Source organism: Canis lupus, chromosome 17 (genome assembly GCF_003254725.2).
Source record: "Canis lupus dingo isolate Sandy chromosome 17, ASM325472v2, whole genome shotgun sequence".
Lineage (NCBI taxonomy): Eukaryota > Metazoa > Chordata > Mammalia > Carnivora > Canidae > Canis > Canis lupus.
In genome coordinates this window covers 34,811,101-34,829,012 of record NC_064259.1, presented here as the reverse complement: position 1 = coordinate 34,829,012, position 17,912 = coordinate 34,811,101, and the positions used below count along the sequence as shown (strand labels likewise).

Below are 17,912 nucleotides of genomic sequence, written 5' to 3'. Positions count from 1 at the left end.
AGAAGTACATGCAGAGGCTGAAAGGCCCTCTGTCTGCTTCTGGGTGACTCCGTGGGGCAGTTCCAGCCTGGTTTGGCCACTAGCTTACCAAGTGACTTTGGTGCATTAAACATTCTTAAGCCTTAATTTCCTTATCTGTAGAATGAGGACAAAAGAATATGTTCCACTATCTGCTTCACAGGGGTGTGGTGAACTAAAGCACTGCACAACTTAAAAGCTGAACTCAAGTCTAAGGGACTCACAGGGTGGGTGGGGCATACAGGTACAAAGTGACTCGGGGCTGATAACCCTTGGTGCTTGTCTGCAAGCCCTGACACCAGACCTTTTTGTCTACATTTGTGCCCAAGGCTTGACTTTGGTCACTGCCTCTTATCTCAGTTCACATTTCCTAAGTTCTAGACGAGTAGCTCTCAACTGAGGGCAATTTTGCTCTCCAGTGGAAATTTGGTAACATCTGAAGACATTTTTGATGATCACAATTGGGGAGAGTGTACTATGGGCATCTAGCAGGTAGAGGCCAGCAATGCTGCTAAACATCCCACAATGAACAGGATGGCCCCTACAAGAAAGAACGATTAGGCCCCAATGTCAATAGGGAGGTTGAGAAACCTTGTTCTGGAAGGAGCACTGGGAGCTAGGTGGCCAGGAGCTAGGACAGCTGCTTCTCAGCCCTGACTTACTCACTGACATGCTGTCATTAACTTAGACAAGTCACTTTTCTTACCTGAGCTCTGTTTGCTCATCTGTAATGGGGTGTTGGAGGGGAGGTACCATCTCGCCTGGGAACAATCCCTGACCCTCCTGGCTCCCTGCCCCTGTGGCTTGTGTTAGGTGATGCTCTTCTGAGATTTTCTGTGTCCACATCCTCACCCCACCTGGGCTTTCTGAGGGGGTCAGTGACTTGTGTGTATACACTTGTGACCCTAGAGTGTGCCTATCACTCCCTGGTAAACAGCGGGTATTGAGTAGGTGTAAATTATATGCCATCACCAGCATACATTCTCTGGGCACCCTTTGTGTGCCAGGCTGTATGAGACCCCATCAGGAGCACAAGTAATGCAGAGTCTTGGCCCTCCCCTTAGGATACCCCTGGGCAGATGCCCTCTGAGGGGAGGACCCTCTGGCTGGGGGTGGGGACAGGGAGGTGGAATTGTGACAGTGGGTGTGTAGGTGGGTGAAGAGACAGAAGCGTGAAGAGGAGAATGGGGGGTGCCCAGGTGGAGGTATGCGTGGCCAGCCCGACCCACCAGCCCTCTGCAGTGGCCCTCTGTGCACAGCTGCCTGCAGAGCCCTGGCAGGCACAGGTGGCCTGGGAACCTGCACGGTCCGCAGCTGACTCCAGGCTCCAAGCAAGGCCCAAGGGGGTGGCAGTTACTCCTGCTCTTTCTCTTGCTCATCTTCTCCATCCAGCACCCTCTTCTGCCTTTGCTGAGGCCTGCGGATACTACATATCCTGGCTGCCCTTTCTCTTGGCAGGGTCTCCCATGCTCTATAATCTGCAAGTCCCTTGGCCTAGGTGGCCTCTAGGCAGTTTCCAGATCTGATGCTGATGGCAGTGGCAGCAGCCCACGTCTAGTGAGTTCTCTCCTGGGGTGTATTGTAATCTTGTCCTCAACAGCAGGCCCATTCTAGAGATGAGGAAGCTGAGGCTCGGGGAGGCTAAGTCACTAAACTGAGGTTACCCAGCCAGGGAGTGGCAGAGCCAGGACTTTTACAAACTCCGGCACACCCGTCCTGGATGCCTCTCTAACTCCACACCACCGAGGAGCCATAGACACGTCCCAGCCTCTTAACAGCACGTGTGTCAGCAACCCAGAGTGGAGACAGCTGCCTGGGTACAAATCCAAAGTGTCCCTCATTGAGCCTAAGTGTGTGGCTGTGTGCAAACTCATAAAGCAATGCCCAGCACAGTGTAAGCACTTTATAAGTATTACCTCTTGTTACTTCTTGCCAAAAATGCCCTGGCTCCAGTTCCCCCCAGTGTCATACATCACTACCATGTACTAGAAGTTAGTGGGAAAGGCGGATGCACTTGACAGGTCCTTCGTCGTGATAGGCGGACTTCCTTATGTGCTCTGTGAGGTCCTCCCAACTGGATGGCCGGAGACTCCCGGGCTGGGCCCTGGGAAAGGGAAAGGGAGAGGCGGGCTCCAGGTGGGTGGCTTCTGCGGGGCAGGGAGGTGGTCTGGAGCTGAGCCTGAGCCTGATGCTGCTGTAGGATGGGGGACTTGAGCAAAGCCCCTTCCCTGCCCCCCTGAGTGCCTCAGCTGTGGTGTATCTAGTGGTTTCATAGCCCCTTAGCCATGGAATCTCGGACAGAGTCTTAAATAGAAGCCCAGTACCACTGACAGAAGAGGTACTGCTAGCATTGGAAGGGGAATCTTGCCCTGCAGTGGTCCCTGGGGCTCCTCGGGGGGACCTCCAGGTCTAGGGGTCACCTGACCAGCAGGGGCTATCAGGGCTGACATCTGCCAGCCAGGTAGGAGGGATTGGAGCCAGCCAGTGTGGACAGCACTGTGAAAGAGTTTTGCTGCAATGGGGAACTGGGATGGGTGCTGGCTGGCAAGCAAGAAGGTGCAAGAGAAGGTCTTATAGCTGCTTCCAGGGGAGCCTGGCAAAGGTGAAGGCAGCCCAGGGGGCTTCACCAGGCTCATGCACTCAGGAGGCAAAAAAAAAAATGCCTCTCACCCAGTACCTGGTGCATCTTTGATTTGGAGCCACCTTTTCCAAATCCCTACAGGTGCGTCCTGCCCAGAAGGGGCCATGTGGCGTGGGGTCAGAATCAAGGACTGGAACTTCAGCTCCCTGGGAGGAGAGCCCAGTTTGTGATTTGTCAGGTTGTTGTATAACTTGGAGACATTCTGCTTTAGAACGCCAACAATAACAACAACAATTTTTTAAGTACAAAGTTTTAAAAGCCTCATGCTTTCACTCCTTTAACTCCTTTGTTTGATGGAGAGGTTAAATCTTTGTTGCTGAGCCCCTGGTTATCAGTGATGGGGGGTAAATAGTGTCCAGGACAAGCCTCTGGAAGGGCGAGAGGAAGGCTGAGCCCAGGGAGAGGTGAAAGGGAGACAGGAGAAGCAGGCTAACTTCCCAATCTGGCCAAGTACAGCTCCTCAGGGGTTTGTAGGAAAGCTGTAGAAAATGCTTGTTTAGATCCATTAATCACCAGACCCCCCTGTAATTGCAGAGGGTGATGTGACACCCCTGGCAGGTCCTAAGAGGTCTGGCTGCATCTCTGCTGAAACAAAGCAGGGGGATAAGCCTGGGATTTCTCTTGTGGATGAGCCAGGAGAGGTCTCCAGTGTCCCCTGAGAGCACATGGGGTGCCTGGCATTGGGCCAGACGCTGTGGGAGTCAAGATGAAGAAGCCAGGTCCCCTGTACCTAAGACAGTTCCAGACAGTTCCAGTTCCTTGGTACATATGTGTGTAGAGGGGGTGAAAAGAAAGTGGGAGTTGGGGTGGAGGTAAGGGGGTGAGATCTCCCTTCTTCTTCTTGTAAGACCACCAATCCTATTGGATGAGTGCCGCCCCCTAGGACTTCATCTTACCATAATTACCTCCCAAGCTGTATCTCCAAATATAGTCACATTGGCTTAAGGCTTCAACATACGAATTTTGGGGAGATACAACTCAGTCCATAGCACCCGTAAACATAGAAGTATGCATCTGGCGGGGAATCATAGCCAAATGAAGAAAAGTAGAACAGAGATGAGAGAGAGATAGGCATGGTGGGGGGTGGCACCTCAGAGGAGGTAACATTTGAACAGACGAAGGAGGTGTGGGTTCTGAGGGAAAAGCAGTTGAGTGAGAGAGGATAGCAACTGGGGGCCCTGCAGAGGGAGTGTGGTGGGCTAGAGGGGTGCAAGGGGCCAGAATGGCTGGAGCAGAGGGAGCACAGGCAGAGACATGAAAGATGAGGTCAGAGCTGGGCGGGGAAGGGGCCTGGGGGTAGCGTGCGTTTATTGGCTATTTACTGTTGGGGTTTTTTTTTTAAGATTTTATTTATTTATTCATGAGAGACCCAGAGAGAGGCAGAGACATAGGCAGAAGGAGAAGCAGGCTCCCTGCCGGGAGCCCGATGCAGGACTGGATCCCGGGACCCCAGGATCATGACCTGAGCCGAAGGCAGGTGCTTAACCACTGAGCCACCCAGGTTATTGGTCAGAGCTTGGGGAGGCTGTTGAACAGAGGAATGCACAGGACATGTTTTCAGCAGCTTCCTTCAGCACTATTTGCAAACTAGACCTAGGGGACCCAGGGCAGAAACAGAGCAACACGCCAGAAGAGCTGGACCAGCGTGGGGCCGGTGGAAGTAGCAGAAGGTCTAGAGGTGAGGTGCATATTGAGAGTTAGAGCTGGCTGGCCACACGTGTGGGTTGAGCGCTGGGAGGAAGGTCTGCGCCCAGAGTTTTGGCCTAAGCTCCCGACAGGATGGAGTTGCCGTCCCCTGAGCTGGGGAAGGCTGTGGGTGGAACAGGTTCTGGGAGGAAGATCAGGAGCTCAGTTTGGAAATGCTCCATTTGAGAACCACCTAGACATCCAAGTGCAGATGGCAAGCAGGCGAGTGAGTCTGGAGCTGCGGGCAAAGTTAGCCCACATTCCCCAAAGGAGACTTGACTTTTAAAGAAGCTTTCAGATTTTGTAGATTTAATAAATGTTACCTTTTTTTCCCTTGTTGTTCTCAGATGTGTTTTTCATGCTAATTATTTTGAACACCTCTTTGTGTACCTATCACCTTTTTCAGTTTGCTCATCTCTAACTTGCCCATGTATATCCTTCAGCCATTTCTTTTGGGATTGCTGTCTTTTTTCTTATCTTCCAAATGTCCTATTTTGTCCAGACCAGAGGTATATTCTCTCTCTCTCTCATTTTCTCTTGCTCTGGGTACTTAAAAAAATTATTATTATTATTTTTTTTAATTTTTATTTATTTATTAGAGAGAGAATGAGCTCAAGTGGGGGAGGAGCGCAGAGGGAGAGGACCTCAAGCATACTCCATTCTTTTTTTTTTTTTTTTTTTTTTATGATAGTCACAGAGAGAGAGAGAGAGAGAGAGGCAGAGACATAGGCAGAGGGAGAAGAGAAGCAGGCTCCATGCACCGGGAGCCTGATGTGGGATTCAATCCCGGGTCTCCAGGATCGCGCCCTGGGCCAAAGGCAGGCGCCAAACCGCTGCGCCACCCAGGGATCCCAAGCATACTCCATTCTGAGTGCAGTGCCCCACACAGGGCTTGATCTCACAATCCTGAGATCACCACCTGAGCCTAAATCAAGAGCCTGACACTCAACTGACTGAGCCACTCAGGCGCCCCTCTAATTACTTTTAAACATTTTAGTTAACTTCTAACAAATTCAAATATACATTTGATACATATATTAAAAAGAATAATAAACACTAATGAGCTACCTTCCCCACCCCCAGAACTAGGACCCCACCAGCCTGCCTCTCTCTGAGTTTCTCCCCTCCCACCCCACAGAGATTACCACTAGCCAGATTTGCACCTGTGGTTACTGGATTTTTGTTCTTATGTATAATTTTATTTCTTACTATCCCTCCCTACAAATTATTTGGTTATTCTTGGATTTGAATTTTGCAACAAACGGAATCACACTGGTCTCCTAGGACTGGTTTTTCATCCAACAATCCGTTTCTAGGACGCATCCATATTGCTGTGTGTTATGGTTCACTCACTGCTATAGGACATTTCATCCAGTGGATGGCCCACAGTCTATTTATCTGCTTTATTATCAGCGAGCAAGTTGATTCAAGCTACTGTGATTGTAGAGTGTTGGGGTGGTGGCTCTTCTGCAAGTCTCCTGGGCATTGTTTCTCTAGCACTCTGTCTAGGGGAGGGTTACCTCACCATAGGGTATGCAGATGTGTGCAGCATTAGAATGAAAATACAAATACTTCCCCACTGTGCCTGCTTGTACCAGTTATGCATGCGCCCTAGCATGCTGAAAAGTTACCGTTGGACCTGGGTGGCTCAGTCAGTTAGGCATCTGCCTTCTGCTCAGGTCATGGTCCTGGGGTCCTGGGATGGAGCCCCATGTGCTCAGCAGGAAGTCTGCTTTTCCCTCTCCCTCTTCTCCTTACCCCCTGAAAGTACTCTCACTTGCCCTGTCTCTCTCTCTCAAATGAATAAATTTAAAAATCTTAAAAAAAAAAAATTACTTCCTTCGTCTCCCCAGCCAGCACTTAGCATTGGTCAGCCTTCTAATTTCATTTTATTATTTCCTGCCGATCTGGCTGTTGCATTTTCAATGTAATTTGCATTTTCCTTTTTATTAATGAGGTTGAGCCATCTTTCACACATTTATTCATCTTTCCCAGTTTCCTTTTTTGATGATTACTCTAGATATTCTTCTTTTGACTATTTTAAACACTGTACACTGTCTTCTCCCATTCTGCTGAGTGTCTAGAACTGTTCACGCTGCCCTTTTTTAAATAGAAATCTTTAATTGTGATGTAATCAAATTCATCAATTTTTTTCCTTGATGGTTTGAACTTTTGAAGCTTGAAGAAATCTTTCCCCATCCTTAGGTAAGCAAGAGATTCTTTTACATTTTAACTCTATAACTTACCTTTCACATTTGGGTCTCTAGTTTATCTAGAGCCCACTTTTGCATGTGGTGTAAGAAAGGGATCCAGGGGGTATCTGGGTGGCTCAGTGGTTGAGCATTTGCTTTTGGCTCAGGTCATGAACCCCAGGTCCTGGGATCAAGTCTGCATCGGGCTCCCTGCATGGAGTCTACTGTTCCCCTCTGCCTATGCCTCTGCCTCTCTCTCATTGTCTCTTACGAATAAATAAATAAAATCTTTTAAAAAGGGAGGGTATCCAGTTTTCTATGCTGAGCCAGTTTTCCTAAAACCACCTACTAGACAATTTGAGACTTCCACAAATCTTCTGTGATGTTCCTGCTATACCTCAGTCTCTTTGAGCTCTCTGGTCTGTTTTTTGGTGTGTTTGTCTGTTCTTATACCAGCCACACAACTTTTTATTATAGTGACTATGTATATGTATTAGCATTTCATAGGGGAAAAATCCTTCTTTTCCTTTCTAGATTTTTATGGATTTTTGTTCCTCCGTATACATTTCAGAGTAATTTTATCAAGGTCCTCAAAAAGCCCAACTGGATTTTTAATTGAGATTGTGTGGAATTTACAGATTCCTGTGGGGGAGAAGTGGCATCTTTATATTATGTGGTCCTATCTATGATGGAATGTCTCATTTATTCAGATTACCTTTCTATATAGAAACCCTTTGAGTTTTGGTTAATACTTAGATAGTTTTGAGTTTTTATTGCTATCATGAATTGGTATATTTTTAATTATATTTTATAGGTGGTTATTACTAGGGTAGAAAATTGCTATTGATTTTTGTAAATTAATCTTATGTCTGGCAACCTTACTAACTCTCATGTATATTAATTCTTTTGGTCCCTGTAGGGACCAAACATCTACAAGTAATGTTAGTTTTATCCTTTACTTCCCAATTATTATATTATTTCTTTCTTTCTTGAAATTTCCTTAGAGCATTGGCAGGATATCAATTAGTGGTGATTGTAGCCAACCTTGGCCAGTCCCAAATCTTAAAGGGAATGTGTCTAAGCCTCTGACATTCAATCTAATATTTTCTGTAGATAAATATGTAACTTGCAAATATAAGCTACATCAAGTTAAGAAAGTTCCCTTTAATCCTAGTTTGCTTAGTTTTTGTTTGTTTAATTACAAACAGATGTGAATGTTTATCAAATACCTTTTCTGTATTAAAGTTTTCATGTGATTTTTCCCTCCATAGAAAACCTTGATCATGGTGTACTGGTTTTTAGTACAATTGGATTCAATTAGCTAATATTTTGTTTGAGGTTATATCAAAAGTGAAATGGGCATGTAATTTTCTCTGTTTGCTATTCCAGCTTTATTGAGATATAATTGACATTTAACATTGTATAGGGGCGCCTGGCTCCATTTGTTGAGCATCCAAATCTTGATTTCAACTCAGGTCATGATCTCAGGTTGTGGAATCAATCCCCAAGTGGGGCTCTGTATTCAGATGCAATCTGCTTGGGATTCTCTCCCTCTTCCCCCCTCCCAATAAATAAATAAATAACAAAAAATTATATAAATTTATGAAATTATTACTATAATAAGGTTAATTAATACATCCATAATCTCACATAATTACCCTTTTGTGTGCAGGGAGATAGTGAGAACATTTAAGATCCATTATTTTAGCAACTTTTAAGTACACAACACAGTATCATTAACTATAGTCAACATCCTTTACATAGACCCCCATAACTTACTCATTTGGTAACTGCAAGTTTGTGCCCTGTGACCAATACCTCCTCATTTCCCCCATCCCTCTGCCCTGGCAAACACCAATCTACTCTCTGTGTCTATAAATTTGGGGTTTTTTTAGATTCCACATGTACATGAGATCATATAGTATTTGTCTTTCTATGCCCTGACTTACTTCACTTAGCATTATGCCCTCAAGGTCCATCCAGTGTCACTGTAATTTTCATTCTTATATGGCCTTTCTATGATTTAGGAGTCAGGGCTACTATATTGATCACTGGCCTAGCAATATGGGGATCACTGGTGATTCTTTGAAAAGCATTTTGTGTGGACTGGTGGGGTCAGTGCCCCATAGGACTAAGTTCAAGGGAGAATAAGAGATGAAGTAGAGACAGTGAGTTAAAGAAGAGAAGAAGGAAATAGCTGGAAGGGACAGTAGGGTCGAGGAAGAAACAGAAGCAAATTTGGGAATTTTTGTTTTATTTTTTGACCCTTAGGGATAGAGGATTAAGTTATTTCATATTCTTTAGTTTGTGGGACATTATCAGTTTTGACCCATTTAAAACCCCTTTCTTATTTTATTTTTTCCCTTTATCCCCCCATTTCCTTCTACTTATTCTAGTTTCTATTTCATTTGTTTCTAATCTACATACGGTAGAGTTCCCCTTTTTTGGTGTCCAGTTCTATGAATTTTGACAAATGCATAGTAATGTAACCACTGCCACAGTCAAGGTATAGAACATTCCATCACACAAAAGAATCTCTCCTGCTGCCTTTTTTGTCATCTACATGTCCCTTGTGCCACAGCCCCCTGCACCCACTGATAGATTGTCTCTCCCTATGATTTCCGTGATTTTATCTTTTCCAGAATGTCACTTAAGTGGAGTCATACATTGCATGTCTGGATTCGTTCACTTAGCTAGTGCGTTTGAGGTCCATCCATGTTGCTGCCTGTATAATAATTGGTTCACCTTTATTGCTGAACCAATAAAGGTATTCCACTGTATGAATGCGCAACACACTGTTTATCCATTCACTGGTTGAAGGCCATTCCGGTTATTTCCAGCTTTGGGTGATTGCAAATGAAGTTGCTCTACATATTTGCATAAATAGTATTGTGTAACTATAATAGGTTTCGTTTCATTTCGGTACCCAGGAGTAGGAATTCTGGGTTGCATGGCCAAGTGTATGTTTCTGAGAAACTGCCAAACAATGATTTCTAGACAGGCAGTACCATTTTCATTCCCACCAGCAAAGTGTAATGGTTTCAGTTACTCCACATCCTTACCAGCCCTTGGTATTGTCAATATTTGTCAGTTAAGTGATTCTAAGAGGTATGTAGTAGTATTTCCTTGCGGTTTTAATTTGTATTTCCACAATTGCAGGTGGTGTTAAGCACCTTTTTATATGCTTGTTTGCCACCTATAAGTCCTGTAGGTCAAGTGTCTGGATAAAGTTCTTCATATAATCTGGATATATGATTTGCAAATATTTTCTCCTAGTCTGTAGTTTACCTTTTTATCTCTTTTATTTCTTGAAGAGTGAAAGTTTTGTTATTAAAAAGTACAGTTTATCAAAAAATAAAACCAAATCAAAAGTGCAACTTATCAGTTTTTCTTTTATGGATTATGCTATTGGTATTGTGTCTAAGAACTCTTTTCTTAAACCTAGGCCATAAAGATTTCCTCCTATTTTTTTCCTGAAAGTTTTATAGTTTTATGTCTTATGTTTAAATCAAATCTGTGCTCTGTTTTGAGTTAATTTTTGTATGAGATGTACGGCCCATGTACCATGGATATATATATACCATACATGGGTTCCTGGCCTATGGCTTGCTTATTGGGTTTCTTAATAACTTTATTGGTTTTTCCTCTATGTTTGTCTGTTTCTTTTTCACTGATTTTCACTCTTATTTTTATTATCTCCTTTTTTCTAATAACTTTGAGCTTAATTTGCTCCTTTCCTGGATTCTGAAAAGTGTAGATCTAGAAATTTATATCATTGACTTTATATCTTTTTCCATGGTAATGAAGTAATTTAAAGCTCTGAATTTCCCTCTGAAGGCCAGTTTACCTGCATCCAGAAAATTTTGGTATGTTGAATTTATATGATCATTCAGTGCAAAATATTTCAAGACTCACCTTGTGATTTTCCTTCTCCGACTTATGGGCATATTAGAAGTGTGTTGTTTAATTTCCAAGAATTTGGGATTTTTTATCTATCTCGTTTTTTTTTTTTTTTTTTTTTTGGACTTTGATTTAATACCATTGTGGTCAGAGTTTTGCTTTATATTCCAGCATCTGATATATGTGGGAAGCACAGGATGTGCTCCTGAGAAGAATGTGTATCCTAGTTGTTAGGCATAGGGTACTATAAATATTAATTTGATCAGATTCATTGATAGTGTTTTTCAAATCTTGTGTATCTTTACTTGTACCATTTATTGGAAAAAGGTGTTAAGATCTTCAACCTTAACTGTGGTTTATCTGTTTCTCCTTTTAGTTTTGAATTTTTTTTGCTTCACATATTTTAAAGTTGTTATTGGATATATGTATATATTTCATATTGCTCTGTCTTCTTGATGAATTAATCCTTGTATCATTATAAAATGTTCCTCTTTGTCTCTAGTAGTACCCTTTGTCTTGAAGTCTACTTTTTCTATTACTAATAGAGCCACAGCAGTTTTCTTATCCCATTCCACTCTTTCACTTTCCATCTGTTGCTGTGATTTAAAGGTATCCTTTTTATAAGTAGCCTATAGTTGGGTCTTGCTTTTTCATCCACTCTGAAATGTCTGCCTCTTAGTTGAAGTAAGCAACTGATTTTTAACATCCATTTATGCTGCTGTGTCCCTTCAATCTACTGCATGGTCCGTGGTGTGCACCCCCCCATGTTGTGCCCACCCATACTGCCTGTGATGGACTCCTGGGAGGTCTCCAGCATCCCTGTCAAAAATACCATTGCCATGAACATCCTTGCACAGCCCCCTGGCTGGCTCAGATTCTATTTGGGATGTTTACCCAGAGTAGACTGGCTGGCTTGCAAGGTTTGCCTATACTTAATTTGACTAAGGATTGCCAGATTTAACAATATGTCCACATGGTGATGGGAATGATCCAGAAGGGAGAGCAAAAAGATGATGAGGAAGGAGGAAAGAGTGGGGAGGCTTGCTGCAGCCACATGCTCGAAACAGTGGGGCTGGGACCCACTGTGCAGGTGGAGGGGTTTACCTCATCTGGGAACCTGGGCAGTTCATTCCCAGAGAAGGAGGGAAAGCAGTTGTTTGGGCCACTACAGGTAGATGAGTAGATGTCGGGGTGGGAGCTTGGAGTTTTCTTCTGTGGCTTCTGTTTTCTCAGTGATGTAGGAAGCAACCTGACAAAGGATGGGGGTGGAGGCACTGGGAATTAAGAGAGAAGGAAGGCATGAAAAAGTTGTCTTGGAGATCAGGAGCATGGATGGCCCAAGGCAATAGACCTGATTGCTGGGCACTTTGCAGGGCATGGTGGCCCTTAGTGAAAGGTAGCGGTACTCATGGGAGGGGCCTGGGTTCAGGGCAGCCTCAGGCAGGGCTCAGTGGACTCCGGTTAGCAGTGCTCCTTGTCTGGTACTGCGCTGGGCTCTGTGGGCACAGGGTGGGCAGTGCAGGGAGGCTCACAGTGCTCACCCTGCAGGGGGAGCCAGTGAGCAGCTATGAGATAATCATGAGCTTCCTGTTTTGCGCAGCCAGGGGAGGTCAGGGGTGGTGACAGTGCCCTGGGGATGGTGCTCTCCATTTCAGTGAGAAGTTCTGTAATTATATGAGCATGCCTTTTAGCAAGGCGCTCAGTGCTGTTCTGTCTATAGCTTGATTTTGTGTTGTAGAAGTAATTCATACTGTACCAAAAGAAATAAAAATGTAAAAAAAAATTCATAAATAAAAAAGTAAAGAACACCTGAAATTTGCCTCCCCCACCAAAGGTAATCATGGTCCCTGCCCTATGGGCCTGTGAGGTCTGACCTCCTACTTAAATGTGAATGACACTCTCACACCAAATGCAGCCAAACAGCGGCATGTTAGGCTGGATGGGCCAAAAGTGGTGACCTCCTCATTACTGAGAGAAATCAGAGAAGGCAGCATGGAGGAGGTAGTCCAGGAATTGGGTCTCAAAGGCTGAGGTCCCTTGAGTTTGTCTTGCTGTCTTTTTTCCTCCCATCTCCCTTTGTTTAGTGTATCTCTAGAATAAGGCCAGCTCCCACCCCCATCCCACATGTGGCTGAGAGGGTGGACACAGTCTAGATGAGACAAGTGGGAGGTGGGGGCTACTCCCTGTGAGGAGCAGAGTAGCAACGAGGCACAACTCCTGAGTGTGTGTCATTCTACCACAGCCGCGCCATTTGTGCAGTGCACAGCCTGTGAGGCCAAACGTGGTAGTCATGTAAGGAGAGTCCCTCCACCCCTACTTTAGCCCATGGCCTGGTGCCCACACCGGAACAAGAGGAGGAGCAGGGGCACTTGTTCCACCCACCCTGGGTCTCTGTCCCCTTCCAGATAGCAGCGACAGCGAGCTGGAGCTGTCCACAGTGCGCCACCAGCCAGAGGGACTGGACCAGCTGCAGGCACAGACCAAGTTCACCAAGAAGGAGCTGCAGTCCCTCTACAGAGGCTTCAAAAACGTGAGTGCTACCCATCCTTCCAGGAGAGGCCCTGATCCACTTAGCCCTCCTGTCCCAGGCTCCAGGAAGGAGGAACCCTGGCCCAGAGAGACCTTCTAGAAACTTCTCCATGGCACAGCAAATATCCTAGGGGCCTTTATGGATCTTATGTTTTGTGGGAGAGCTATCTGGGGGTGGGTCATGTCCCAGAATCAGTATTCTGAAGGCACCATCCTCCTTTCTGTGTGTTCCCAGTCCTGGTACAGGGGAGGAGTGTGGAGGAACCAACTGCCACTGTCCCACCCACTTATCCCTCCTGCATTACCATGCCCCAACGCCACTTTTTCCTCAGTTCCCAGGCTCATAGAGCTCAGGTGGCAGTATCCCCAGAGGGAGGAGAGAAGCCAGGCTCTGTGGAGTTTGGGCATGGGGCTGGGGATGGCCAAGGTCACTGAAGGGTGGCTCCCTGCCGCAGGAGTGTCCCACGGGCCTGGTGGATGAAGACACCTTCAAGCTCATTTACTCCCAGTTCTTCCCTCAGGGAGGTGAGTCTGAGGCCAGGCCCCCTGGCTCTCCCCCAAACCCCCCATGGCCCCACTGTGGCAGCTCTACAAACAGTGGGTGTCACTTTTACTGGGAGGGGATCCTTGCCTTTGGCCTTTGCCTGCCGGAGGCCTGGTGTTGCCTCTGTCTTGTTGGAAGCGCAGGGAAGTCCAGCTCAGGATGCAGCTGGACCCCACAGTGGGGCTGCCTGGAGTGGGAGCCCCAGAACACCCCAGTGCTCACCCTTGCTCTCCCCAGATGCCACCACTTATGCACACTTCCTCTTCAACGCCTTTGATGCCGATGGGAATGGGGCCATCCACTTTGAGGTAGGTCCCCCTTGACCCCTCCTGTATCCCCTGCCCCCTGTAGCCCTCGAGGGGAAGGTGGGGGGGTCTCTCTGCCCTGGTGCCTCTCTTGGGCCTTTCAGAGGCCCAGACAAGATCCTGGGCATAAATGGTCCAAGGTGTCATCCCGAGAAGGAGCAGACTGTGCTCAGCTGGCCCTGGGCCTAACTGTGGACTTAGGGAAATGTGACGTTGCCGCCTGGCCACCCTATTCTCACTCATCCTCCTCTTCCATTCCAGCCCCACCAAGCCAAGGGAGCGTCTAAGGCACTCTGAGGTGGTAGGAACCCAATGCGAATTCGCATTTGGAAAGGGGGCGAGGCTTCCTCTGGGGTCTGTGCTCCTGGCAGGGTTTCAGATACTCAGCCCCAGAATTTAGCCCTGGCCACAAAACAGGTGGAGCAGCCAGCCTGAGCGGAGCGGCAAGTGTAGCGTGCTGTGGCGTGCCCGCCTCAGACAGCTGCCCCCCAGGAGGGCCTTGCCGGGACTGTGTGGGGCAGGCGAGCAGGCTGGCCGAGCTGTGGGCTCCACCTCGGCTTGGCCACACGGGACCCATTGAGAGAGGCCCCGTCTGTGGAGCCCAAGCCCCTAAAAATAGCCGCAGGCGAAAAGCTGAAACCTCTTTGGACGGGAGAACCTTGCTGAGAGCCGGGCCTGATCGATAACCACCCTGCTCCGCTTCCAGGGCCAAGGGCAGCTGACAGGAAGGCAGAGGAACAGGCAGGCGGGCTCAGAAAGCCCCTGGACGAGCCGGGGTGTAATAATAACCTGTCGGTAATGCCTCTCAGTTTATTTTTATGCCTCGGCCAGCCTGCACACTGACACGGCCGAGCGGGCGGGGCGGCCCGAGGCCACAGCCTTGCCCTGGGACCGCAGGGGCCCCCCCCTCCCCAGGCTGCAGTCTCGGGGCTGCTGCCTGTGTAAGTGTACGCTGTCGTCATCTTTTCTGTCTTCGCTAATACCTGCACACGGTAAAAACCCAAGCACCGCAACGGTAGACGGGGAGAACTGATTGTCCTCCGCTGTGACCAGGCTCTTGTGTATCCTTTGGGGGGCAGCTAAGATTTCCAGGAATGAAGTGTGAAGAGGAATCTGTGAGGAACCCAAGCAGGGCTTTGCGAGATAGTTTTCCTTGTTCAGAAATCAGCTGATCGAACAGCTCACCAGAGTCCCATTGTACGCCCCCATGGGTGTCAGGAGGGACTCTGGCACCTTCCTGTGGTCTTTGCTCTCGCTCCCCTGAGGGAGGGGTCTTGTAGTCCCTTTGAGGTGGGTGGTGGGTCTCTGTGGGGTGTGCATCAGTGGCTTAGTTGCCGGCACTGGTGCTGAAGCCCATCTGCTGGGCACCTTCTCAGAAAGTCAGGCATCTCTGGCATCATCCCGGGCCTTCTTCATGCTTCTTTGCCATGAAATAGGTCCTCTGGTTTCATATGGGTATGCTTGTTTATCTTGAAGACCTTCTTGATTTCAGTGTTCTTCTCTAGGAAAGCTTTTTCAGAGAGGAGGGCACATATGTCCCCAAGGACCTTCCAATCAGCAGGGCCTAATGCTGGGTGCACCAAGGTTTGGGATTCCTGTGGCAGGAAGGACTGCAAGAGGTGGGGGTGACTCTGGGCCTACCGGAGACTGAATCTTTCCATGTGCCCCTAAAACAAAGTCAGGTCAGATTATTGATATTTATAATGATCCCAAATTCTTGTTATAGATTCTTGAGAGAAAAGACACATGTTAGCTAAAGTGTATTGATGTGGTAAAAAAATTTCAGTTCCCTACCCTTACCAAAAAGAGTACCAGAAAACAAAACGGCACACAGGCCAACCTCATCTTTGCCAAGCGGGAACAGCGGTCCCATGTCCCACCTCGGGTCCACCTGCTGTTCTGTTCCTCTTGGGTCCTCTGGGATTTGCCCACAGGAGGCCCCATTTGCTCACAGGAGGGAGCCTGGTGTTGGCCTCCGCAGCCCAGGCACAGCCTTGTGCTTACAGATGGTGGTGGGCCAGAACCCACCATGCTATCCAGGGCCTTTCTCATTCAACCCACTCATTGTGTCAGCACACTGCTGCTCCTTTGGAGAGTTGGGGCCAGTCATGTCTGGAGGAAGGTGTGGCCGCCTCTCCCTGAGCTCCCTCTGCGGTAACCCACTCCCTGTGTCATTCGTTGGCTAAACCTCATGTGACTGCAGTAACCAGAGAGGATGCAAGCCCGTAATCAATCACACCCTGCATTCCCCCTGCTCCCAGCTGAGCTCCTGCTCTGTGCTCTACTGGAGCACATTTCCATTCTCCATTTTCATGTTCTTATATGCACCTAGGGGTGTCTTAGCCTGGGAACGGAGGCCTGTATCCTGGGAACGGAGGCCTGTGCCACAGCAGAGCCCCTCATCCTCCCCCTCCCCAGGCTCTGCCTCTGGGACAGCCGTGGAGCAGGGGCTGTGGATGTGATGGACTTCATCTGCCTTGGAGTTAAGATCAAGGAGTTACAACTAGTGACAGTCTCATATGAAATTGCTCTTGTAGGGCTGGACATTTAGAACTACCAGGTACTCTGGCTTGCGCTGGCAGGACATGGGGTCATCTGTGTGTTATGGAGGATGAGCCAGTGGCCTCGCAGGGGACATTCCCACTCATCTCTGTCCTAGTTCCATCCCCACTGTTCTACCTACACACTCAGGGACACAGAATGAAGACGTTCCTTGGCTGTGGCTGACTAGGAGGGCTCTCAGGCGGCAGGCCTGAGTTTATGAAGATAAGACGGAGTGAGGGGCAGTGCTGCTGGCACCCTCCTGTGGCCCACATGAGAAGCGAGGCCCTGTGCAGTCCTCCCTATTCCCTGCTGCCTTGAGTGGGGCTCCATACCTTTGCCTCAATCCCAAGGACGTGATTTCAGGGACGTCGTACCTCTTCACTAAATCATGCACAAGCTTTAGGGATGATCCCCCAAACCTGGGCATGTAGGAACTATCATCTGTTTCTCCTGTTTCTCCATTTTTGTGTTCTTTACTTACACACACATGGCTGACTTTATGAGCCCAGCAGATTTACAGGATGGGCTTTGGAAACCCAGCAGTGAACCACCAACCCACACAGCTGTTGTAGCCAGTTGCCATTGTTTGTGTCCATGACTCCTAGGCACATACGTGTTGCCCCTTCCTGGCTGCCCGGTCTCAGACTTCCTGCTCGCTGTTTGGGGGTGGGGGTAAGGAGCTGGGCCTCCCATGTGCATACACGCCTTTCCTATTATCCCCTGGCTTTCTGGAACTGTAGGATTCAGGCAAAACAAGGATGGTGGTTTACTCTCATGGCGTGAGTTGAATGCCCAGCTGAGTGAGTCTTCTGATAAACTGAGTCTGTTGTCCTTTCTCTCACACCTATTGTCATTTTGCCTCCAGTGAACAGTGGTCCTGATGTTTGACTTGCCTGGGGGTGTGATCTCATCATTAATTCATCCCCAGGCCTTTCTCCAGTCATTGGAACAGGCATCTCCTGGGAGACAGGGGATGCTCCCCAGCCTGTTTCCCCAGGCTTGGGTCTCCTGGTTCCAGAATTCCTCATCTTCTCCTGTTTTATCCTCTTTCTTCAGGAGTGCAGCTTCTAGCAGCTTTCTATGAAAGAGTATATGGGAGGTAACTTCCTGCAGCTTCCTATGAAAGAGTATATGGGAGGTCACTTAGCTGTCTGGAAGCATCTTCACTGTATTCTTGCTCTTGCTTGATACATTGTGTTGGACCAAAGCTGTTGCTGCCAAAGGCAAAGCATCCTGCATCCTGACCCTGTGTACAGGGCCTGATTTTGTTTTTTCTGTTTGGTTGGGTTTTTCTCTCTGAAAGCTTGTAGGATCCTGTTTTTGCACCCAGTTTACTGAACTTCCATCTGACCAGTACCTGCAGGCAGCACTGCGGGCTGTTTCCACTGTGCGTGGCCTCGGCAGGAGCTGGACACTCCCCCAGCCTTCCATTCTGGGGAGTCCTTCCGTACTTCTCTGGTCTGCTTTCCTCCATTTCCTCTGTGTCTCCCTGGAACTCCTGCTGTACGAGCAGTGGTTCCTCCATGGTGGATCTCTTGTGATCCTCTTTTCTG

The 17,912-nt window shown here is 47.7% G+C and overlaps 1 protein-coding gene across 2 annotated transcripts in view; it reads left to right on the top strand.

The window, feature by feature from the left end:
* Nucleotides 1–17,912, top strand: part of KCNIP3 (potassium voltage-gated channel interacting protein 3) — an 82,958-nt gene that overhangs the window by 59,610 nt on the left and 5,436 nt on the right. For both annotated transcript variants that reach the window (XM_025454003.3, XM_025454004.3), the window contains 3 exons: nucleotides 12,843–12,967; nucleotides 13,422–13,491; nucleotides 13,748–13,818. In XM_025454003.3, the coding sequence (XP_025309788.1) occupies nucleotides 12,843–12,967; nucleotides 13,422–13,491; nucleotides 13,748–13,818 (266 nt within the window). The remainder of the gene's footprint in view (nucleotides 1–12,842; nucleotides 12,968–13,421; nucleotides 13,492–13,747; nucleotides 13,819–17,912) is intronic.